The 10,073-nt window shown below is 37.1% G+C and overlaps 1 protein-coding gene across 1 annotated transcript; it reads left to right on the top strand.

Annotated features, from left to right (window-relative positions):
* Positions 1 to 7,182: 7,182 nt before the first annotated feature.
* Positions 7,183 to 8,798, top strand: LOC147482347 (thioredoxin-like protein YLS8). Its single transcript, XM_086577844.1, has 2 exons — positions 7,183 to 7,349; positions 8,301 to 8,798. Exons 1-2 carry the CDS (start codon positions 7,230 to 7,232, stop codon positions 8,607 to 8,609), a joined length of 429 nt encoding a protein of 142 aa, XP_086433970.1. The 5' UTR covers positions 7,183 to 7,229; the 3' UTR covers positions 8,610 to 8,798.
* The last annotated feature ends 1,275 nt before the right edge of the window (positions 8,799 to 10,073 follow it).

The following is a 10,073-nucleotide window of genomic DNA, read 5'->3' on the forward strand; positions in this document are numbered from 1 at the left end:
TAGTTTTTCCGAATAGAAAGATTCACGCGTCTACTTACTTGATCATTACCCGAATCCTAGGCAAGAATTTAGGCCTTCTTTGGATCGATATAGCAAAAATTCATACCTGTAAAAAATTTACCGCTAGTCGCCCCACTGAACCTTTCATTAACCCTTTCTATTTCACCAAAAATTCCTTACCCATCTATTAACCATAAATAAATAATCCCACCTAGATGATGAGTATGAGAAATAGGATGAAGTGTGGGAAAATGAAGAGAAAAACTTGTCACAAATCAAAATCAGTTACTTGCTTCAGAAAGAAAAGAAAAAGAAAAATAGAAATATGTTTCCAAAAATCAAAAGAAAAATCAAAGTTAGAACTTTCCCCAAAATCAAATCAAAAGGGAATACAAAATCTTAAAAAAACTAAGTATGGAAACTCATGTTAGAAGTAGGAAAGAAAATAAGGATTTCTCTAGTGTAAATATCTCGAAGACCTTATTTTATCATACTTATATTATCATTTTTGAATTTTCCATTCCATTTTCTTCTACACTACCACCTAAGCCCCATAACACCTAATAAAGACCTCTAGTTCAATTAAGAGTAGGATGGTGTGATAATTAGTAGTATATGTGATTCTCGACCTCAGCTCCTTTGATTGTCATTGAGTATGTGAGGAAACATGTGCTCACTGCACACTGGAGTTAGCAAAACTTGAGGGGAAAAATATGAGAGAATTTGTGTTTCGACACATAACTGTGAGAACCTACTTAAGGACGTATCCAAAAGATCCATAAACGACCCTGCTCGTACATTTCATTGTTTCTCCTGCTAGTGAGATGTATAGATATCTGAGATTAATTAAGGGAACAAGCCTTTGTTACTGAGTCATTGTAGTATAGATGAAGTTTGTGAGTATCTTCTCTGGAAAACTCTCACGATGCTATAACTCGTCCACTAGGGAATTCCTAGTAGTTTAAGGTCTTGTTGCATATGATCAATGCAACTACACTCTGCAAAATGAGACTTAGTTTAGGACAACACGTTTTTTGCCACTTATCGTTTTAATGTCTCTTCTTTGCTTGAGGAGAAACAAAGTGTTGTTTGGGGGGTTGTGTGATAAGCACCAAAAACTGTAATACTAAACCCCGTAGAGACATAGCATTTTGGGTAATTATGTGTTTAATAATCATAAAATAATTATATTTTCGTGTTTTTGCAGGTTATCACAGTTAACGTGAATATAATGATAAAACCTGCATCAAAGCACGAGAATATTGTGCATACTTGAAGTCTTCCCACTCAGCCCCAGTGAAGCCCAACAAAGCCTGACTAGAGCCGAAGATTCCAAAGGGACATAACCAGTGCAGAATGGGACCACGTGTAAAGAAGCAGCAAATTTCCGAAGCTCACATCTTTCAAACCTGGACACTGATTTTGACAAGTAAACTGCCAGAACGACCAAGGCGACGAGCTCTACGCAAAGATAGTAAGTTGTTAAAACGCCAAAATTTGAGCCGCCACTGGACACAACACGTGGACCCACTCTGCGGGCCCATAAGAAATGATGAGTCATCATGCATGGACAAGTGGCAAGTTATGGGCCCACTTTGGTGACACCTTGCAAGGAGAGACAAGACAAAACATTAAATGAATGATTAGATTTTTTATTAGGAAAAGTGTGAAAAAGGTTTGGAGGATTTGAAAAGAAAAGACAAATTTGAAATAAAGAAAGGAAAGTTTCACGTGAGAGAGGGGGATATATATTTTGGGAGGTTGGAGAAAGGCACACATTCATTCTTGCATTTCCTTTTGTTGTTTTACATTTCATACATTGTAGTTTTCTCTTTTAAGTTTTCATACTAGTGTTGATACAGGAAGCCTTCAACTTCTAATAAGATATGTTTTCTTCAAGTAATTTCCAGTTCTTGCTTTGCTTCTTATTTACTTTTTCATTTCATATATCAAAGACATCAAATCCATCCAAGAACCATGAGCTAAAACCCTCCCCAAGGGAGGGTTAATGATGCTCATGTGAGGATCAGGCTGCATTTTAGTAATCCGGAATCACTACTTAGGAAAATAGGTTTTGATTATACATCCGATCCCAAAATGAGTGAGTCTGACCAAGTTTGGAGTGCTGATACTCCAGACTAGTCTCCTGCGAGACCCACTTAACACTAGGTCCAGTCTCGTGCGAGACCCTATATGGTAGCCGTTAGCCCTCTGGTTTGCCCAACTGGTGTATACTTAAACCAGGAATTGAAGTGATATTCCAGAGATGGAATGTTAATTCAACTTCTCAGGCTAGTAAGATGAACTCAGAGATGAGTACATCATACTAGCGATCAATACTTGACGCCGTTTCGGGTTTGCTTATGAACTCGAGACAGATTAGAGCTGTAGTGATAAGGTACTCTAAAAATTTATAACTGACCTTGTATGATTATGATTAATCTTTTTCCTGTCTCTCTCTCTTTGTATATAGTTTACTAAGAAATCAATTCTTGTAATTTTACATTAACATTCCAAGCTTTAATTGAGTAACCTAAGAAATAACCTAAAATCCTACTCACTAATTCCCTTGAAGCTGTAATTTAGTTCTGAACCTTGCCTAGTCATAAGGTTTGGACGATCCCTTACTCGATCTACGCTATCGACCAACGTGAGTAAGGTAACTTGACTAGTCGGACGTTTTACGGACTTTGGATTCGAAAGGACAAACCTAAAATTACTGATTATCATTAATGTCCTTGTGTTTCTTTTGTCCTTGTCCTCAATATCACAATCTTTCAAAAAAAAAATTCTAGTTCTTCTTTTGCGAACTCTGCCCAAACTTGTCTAGGAAACCAATTTTCATCATCTATATTTGTTAGGATAAAAGAAGTTAGAATAAGCCTATGCTTATGGACTTAAACATGTGTCGAGCTTAATTATGTCCGTTGAGTTATCTGTTGAGTTTGTTTAGTTGTTGATTGAATCTAGGTAGTTGCTATTGTTATGGTCATACATTGAAGAGTGACTTGTTCCTGATTTAGTGGCGTTAGTTTTACTTCACTAGATTGTATTTAAAGATGCTACTTTCTCATTTAATAATCAGTGTTTACACCATCACTGTTATTTTTGTTAAGCTCTCACATCTCACAGGTTATCAGTGGTATCAGAGCCATTTTTTCTTCCTATTAGAGCCGAAACTCTTCTTTGTTAGATTGGTGCATAAGGAGTGTCAATAGAAGGGGAAACATTATGATAACAACCAACAACAAGTATTGATTATGATGAAATCTTTGCACTAGTTGCTAGGCAAGACATGATAAGGATGATCATTGCATTGGCTGTACAAAACTCATGGACCATTTTTCAGTTAGACATCAAGTCAGCGTTCTTGCATGGGGATCTACAAGAAATTGTCTATGTCGATCAGCCTCCTGGTTATGTGCTACAAGGGAGTCAGAAGAAGGTGTGCCGCCTGTGAAAAGCCTTATATGGACTAAAGCAAACACCGAGAGCTTGGTACAGTCGTATAGAGGCTTACTTCATTAAAGCAGGTTTCCAAAAGTGTCCATATGAGCCAACACTTTTTATCAAATCTGGAGCAGCTGGGAGTTTTCTTCTTGTGTGTCTGTATGTCGACGACTTAATCTACATTAGGAATAACCCTTCTATGTTTGAAGACTCTACACGGTCAATGATGGCTAAGTTTTAGATGTTAGATCTCGGGAAAATGCATTTTTTCCTTGGCATTGAAGTGGTACAATCCAATGCAGGTAACTTCATATCTCAGTGGAAGTATGTGCATGATGAGATTCTGCAGAGATTCCATATGAGTGATTGCAATTCTGTGACCATACCAACTGAAGTTAGAGTAAAGTTACAGAAGGATTCTGAAGGGAAGAAGGTTGATAGCACGTTGTATAAATAGATTGTGGGCAGTCTCATGTACTTGACAACAACTAGGCCCGACATAATGCATGTTGTTAGTCTCATAAGTAGATACATTAAAATCACAAAGGAAATTCACCTCCTCGCTGCTAAGCGAATCCTTCACTATTTAAAAGGTACTACTAATTTGGGATTGTTATACAAGAAGGATGCAGAGTCTGAATTGGTTGGGTTCATGAACAGTGATTATGCCGGTGATATTGATGATAGGAAAAGCACGTCGGGTTCTATTTTTTTTGCTGGGTTCAGGCACCATGCATCTCATGGTCTTGCCAGAAGCAAGACATTGTCACCTTGTCTACTACGGAAGCGGAATATGTTGTTATTGCCTCTTGTGCTTGTCAAGCTATTTGGTCCAGGAACATCCTCACTGAACTACATTATCCTCTTGATGGTCCCATGACAATTTTCTGTGACAATAGCTCCACAATTAAGCTGTCGAAGAATCCAGTTTTACATGGGCACATTAAACATATTGAAGTGAGATTTCATTTCTTGCGGCATCATGTCCAAGCACAAACAATTGGTCTAATGTACTGCAGGAGTGAAGATCAAGTTGCAAACATTTTGACTAAGCCCCTCAAACTTGCTCAGTTTATAAAGTTGTGTCGATTACTTGGTGTTTGCTCAATGGCAAATCCAGATTGAGGGAGGGAAGTTGTAGCTCACTTGTTACCTTTCTATACTAAAAGTTTCTGCAACGTACTTCAGTTTAAAGGAGGTAATGTTAGGATTTAAGAAGTTAGAATAAGCCTATACTTATGCACTTAAACATGTGCCAAGCTTATGTCCGTTGAGTTGTCTGTTGAGTTTGTGTAGTTGTTGACTGAGTCTAGTTAGTTGCTATTGCTATGATCATGCATTGAGGAGTGGCTTACTAGTTCCTAATTTAGTGGTGTTAGTTTTACTTCATTAGCTTGTATTTAGAGCATTGACAAATGCACAAATAGCTGAGTTAAAGGAGCAAAGGCTAAAGGATTTGAAAAAGAAAAATTACCTCTTCTAGGCAAATGATCGATCGATTTTGGAGATGATTCTCATGAAGGATACCTCTAAGCAAATCTGGGATTCGATGAAGAAGAAATATCAATGCACAACTAAGGTTAAACGTGCACAACTCCAAGCATTTAGAGCATAATTTGAGACTCTTCACATGCAAACGGAAGAGTCGGTTTCAAATGATTTCTCAAGAACAATGGCAATTGAAAACAAGATGCGCATCCATGGAGACAAGATGGAGGATATTACGATAATTGAGAAAATTCTGCGATCAATGACTTCAAAATTCGACTATGTTGTCTGCTCAATTAAGGAATCAAATGACCTAGATGAGATTTTAATTGACGAGCTAATGAGCTCGATGTTGGTTTACGAGCAACAAATAAATCAGCATCACCATGTTATTGTGGAGCAAGCTTTGCAAGTTTCGACTTATGCTCAGCTTGCAAAACACATAAAACAAGGTTGTGGCCGAGGACGGGGTCGAACCACATACTACCGAAGTAGAGGAAGAGGCAGAAACATAAGCAAAGGTAGAGGACACAACTATCATAATGGAGGCAGTCATGAAAACCAGCCCTTTGACATATCAAAGGTACAATGTTAGAAATACAACAGATATGACAATTACCAATCTAATTGTCGAACACAATCGTATATAGAAAAGAGTGAACAATCTAATTTTGTAGAGAGGGAAGATGAGGTTTCACTTCTAATGGTGTGCCATAAGGAGGAAACTACTCATCAAAACATGTGGTACTTGGATACTGGTTCTAGCAATCATATGTGTGGGGATAAATCAGTATTTTCTGCCTTAGACAACGAATCCTTCCGTACTTGTGTCAAATTTGGAGACAACTCCACAATTTCTGTCATGGGAAAAGGTGATATGATGTAACAATTTGTGATAGAAATGACACTCTTCAAACTATTTCTAGTGTCTTTTATGTGCCATACTTGAAGACAAATTTGTTGAGTGTAGGCCAACTTTAGGAGAAGGGAGATCGATATGAAATCAGTATCAAAGACGGGATGTGTCAAATTCATAATTCAAAGAAATGCTTGCGTGGATTCCTCATCCTTCCCAAAATTTCAAACAACAACATTCCAAAGCTGTAAATATCACTCTTGCATGTTGCTGGCAGTTGCATCCACACTTATGGGGCAACATAGTTTCTAGTCCCTCTAAACGCAATCAAAGAGATATGACTCAAATCTTTTTTAGTAACCTTAACTAATCCAAAATCTGCAACCTTAGGTAGAAGATTTTTGTTGAGGAGTACATTACTAGCCTTTACGTCATAGTAAACTATTACATCCTTGCAACTCTTGTGCAAATAGGAGAGCCCTTTTGTTGTGTCAATTATTTTGCAGTATCATACAACTTGTCCCACTTTACACTAAAGAGTTTCTCATATAAAATTTTATCCAGAGACCATTCTCTAAGTATTCATAGACAAGTGCTTTCATTTCGCCTCAAAACAGTACCCGTAAAGTCTAACTAAATTTGGATGGGAAGTAGTAGTCAATATTCTGACTTCAGCCATGAATGTGGTTTCCACAACATCCGTGGTGATATCCTTCAATCTCTTAACTGCTACTTTCACACCATCAGCAAGTTGACCTATAAAGACATCTCCATACCCACCAGAACCTATTTGACTACTGAAATTTTTGTCAAGTCTCGTAATATCCTTAGGTGAATATCGGTGCATTCTCTTTCTTTCCAGTTCCCTAAATGACATTTCAATTGGGTTTGGGCTTCCACTGACCACACGTTTCAAACCATTCACAGCCAGGGATGTGCTTTCGAGACTTCAATTATACTTTTCAGTTTCTTCATGATCTTAGTTGATACCCACCCAGTAGCATTGTACAAAATATCAAGATATGACAAAATATCGACCCCTGATTTATAGATATGTATCGTGAATATATCCTCCTATTTGGAGATATTTGACATTGTTTCATATATAAATATCGTGGATATATCCAAAATATCGATAAATATCGTGAATATTTTTTGATATATCATGATATATAATTTATATTTATTTGAAATATAATGGTAAATTTTGAAATATAATGGTAAATATTTAAATATATATCTCTAAACATATCGTGATATTTATATATTTTTTATTGAAATCTCGATATTTATCGTAATATATTTTAAGAATGCGTATATAATGGGCCTTAAGAAAACTGCCTTTGAAAGGCCTTTGACGTATTGCCTATATAAACCAAGTTGCCCACTGTTGTTCTCTGGCAATTTGAGGAGAGAGAAAAAGAAGAAGAAGAAGATGTCGTACCTGCTGCCACACTTGCACTCGGGATGGGCAGTGGATCAAGCCATACTAGCTGAGGAGGAACGTCTCGTTGTCATACGTTTCGGGCACGATTGGGATGAAACTTGTATGCAGGTACATCATTTTCTCTCTCATAATTCACTAAATTTCCTCTTTCCTTAAAACTAGGTTTGACCTCAAAACTATTATAGAATATGGAACTTTTATGGTAATGGGGCAGAATGGTTTTATTGTTTGTTGATTTCAGTTAGTTAGACAGTCTTGTGACAATGGACTGAGATTTGTCGCATTGAAGAATAATACAAATGATTACTATTTCCACATACCGATTGAAAGAAAAAAAGAATCCGTATGTAACAACACATCAGTATTTGAGCATTGTAAACAGTGGGTGCCTTAGTACCTATATATCCTGGGAGTTCTTTGCATGACAAAGCCTTTCTGTTTCGTTTATGTATCAGATAATGTTATGATGGTATTTACTTCTTTATCTGCTTAAGTTGCTGTCCTAGAACATATGTAAATGAAGTAGTGAATGCACCTGCATTAGTAATTGTGTAATGGCACGTACATTTGTTGGTGTGCTTGGTACCTCTTCTCTATATACGTGTTTCTCACAATCTGTATTAAATAGACTGTATATTACCTAAGTACCTTTGTTTCCAATTGAAGGTGTTATTGAAAGTTTTGGCTGTTTTTTGAAGATTTGCAAAATTGTACAAGGGTCTTCAGAATCTTAGTTGCAGAATTCATCTCAGATTTTCAGTATTTTGGATGTCTTTTCCTTCATTTGTGGCCAAACACAATGTTTACTGCGTTTGAGTCTGTTTTTCACATAAATGGCAAATTTATAGTAGTTGTTGGGCATAATCTTGGCTGAAATTTTTCTAAAGATATTTAGGATGCTGTGTTATAAAATTTTCTGAATGTAGTTATATTCTGGATGTGTGTTTTCCCACGTTCCTTGAGTGCTAATTTGAAACATGAAAGTTGAACTCTTTTGCTCGAATATATGAAATTGAACCTATTGCTTGCTAAACTGAATTGGGTTTTCTATTATTTTAGATGGACGAGGTGTTGGCTTCTGTTGCGGAGACAATAAAGAACTTTGCTGTTATCTACCTTGTTGACATCACCGAGGTTCCTGACTTCAACACCATGTATGAGCTGTATGACCCTTCCACTGTCATGTTCTTTTTCCGTAACAAGCACATTATGATTGATCTTGGCACTGGAAACAACAACAAGATCAACTGGGCTCTCAAAGATAAGCAGGAGTTCATTGACATTGTTGAGACTGTTTATCGTGGAGCCAGGAAAGGTCGTGGTTTGGTGATTGCTCCAAAAGACTACTCCACCAAGTATCGTTATTAGGCCTTTCATCCTACTGGTTGTAATTCACTCACCTGCTGGTTTAACCAAGGCCACAATAATGTAACTAGAAATTGTAAAATGGTTATTGTGACATTTCAGATGTGCATTATACTTGTACGGTGCAACTATTAGCTTCAATTCTGGAATGGGATTGTCTTTGACTGAATAATATTCTTCAATTGGAATTTATTCTGTTTTTTTTTTGCTTCTAGTAATCTTTATGGTGTTCAACAGATAAAGGTATTTCTGCTACGCCTGCTGATGCTGCTTTGATGATGCAATTGGGATGTGATGGTGTTTTTGTTGGGTCTGGTGTGTTTAAGAGTGGGGATCCGGCCAGAAGTGCTAGGGTGATTGTTCAGGCCGTGACGCATTATAGTGATCCGGATATTCTTGCTGAGGTCAGTTGTGGTTTGGGTGAGGCTATGGTTGGGTTGAATCTTAAGGATGAGGGAGTCGAGAGGTTCGCGCATCGTTCAGAGTAAGCTGTAAACGCATTGATGGTGTTTGGAAGAGGGCAAGTTCAGTTCGACTTTTGCTATTTGGAGGTTAGCTTCAAAGTAGATGTTGAATTTATTTGCTAATATACAAATTTGCATACTGCTAGGTTTAGGAACATGTTCGGTGAAGTTAATGCTGTTGATTTGTTGTCTAATCATCTTAACTTATAGTTGTGAGTTTATTACTTATAAGTCTGCTTCCTATTGAATATGCACTATCATTGTTTTTTAGGAATAAATTAATGTTTGTCCCCATAGTTAAGTGCTGATGATTTTTTGTGGTTTTTACTTTCATATAAATTCTAAAACTTCAGATGTTCACGCCTAGTACAATGTGTCAGTCTCAATGAGTAGGTTTCACTTGCTCGGAACAAATGAGGTATGACTATATGATAGGTTGGGTTTGTAAGGACATTTAGTGATCTTCAATCCTCATGTTTCTAGGACTTTTCAGTCATTCAGTCCATACCGGATGAAATGTTATTGCATACTGATATAAACGGGAGGTTTCTGTTTAACGCGCTGAAACTATCAGCCTTTTACTTACAGCATAAGGAGATAGAAAGAGAAGACCTTTGGTTGTTTTGCATTTAGTTTAGGCCCGCTGGAGACACAATATAGTATGCTAGTATGAGTTCACTCTTTTATTTGTTGTCTTTTTATATTTTTGCTTGGTAAAAGACTTTGAATGGATATATAGGAACACGGTCATTTCCATATTTCTAGAAGGGATTCATTTTCATGTCATGCTTGCTCTAATTGACGATATGAAGACTATCAACCTTTGTCTTCAAATGCAATTATTGATGATTTTGTAACCATGGTGATCCATAATTCGGGAGATCTGGCAATCCATACTTGGGGATATTTGGTTTGCTTTCGAGCTGTTGATGAGACTTGGACAATTGCCGATTTGACAGCTTAATACTTTACAAAGGTCAATTCTGTGCAGTAGGTAGCACGG

This window comes from Coptis chinensis, chromosome 8, assembly GCF_015680905.1.
Source record: "Coptis chinensis isolate HL-2020 chromosome 8, ASM1568090v1, whole genome shotgun sequence".
Lineage (NCBI taxonomy): Eukaryota > Viridiplantae > Streptophyta > Magnoliopsida > Ranunculales > Ranunculaceae > Coptis > Coptis chinensis.

Excerpts from the sequence above, each read along its gene's own strand:
- LOC147482347 (XM_086577844.1), top strand. The coding sequence starts at position 7,230 with ATGTCGTACCTGCTGCCACACTTGCACTCGGGATGGGCAGTGGATCAA. Across the intron at positions 7,350-8,300 it reads GGGATGAAACTTGTATGCAG|ATGGACGAGGTGTTGGCTTC; the intron begins GTACATCATTTT and ends CTATTATTTTAG.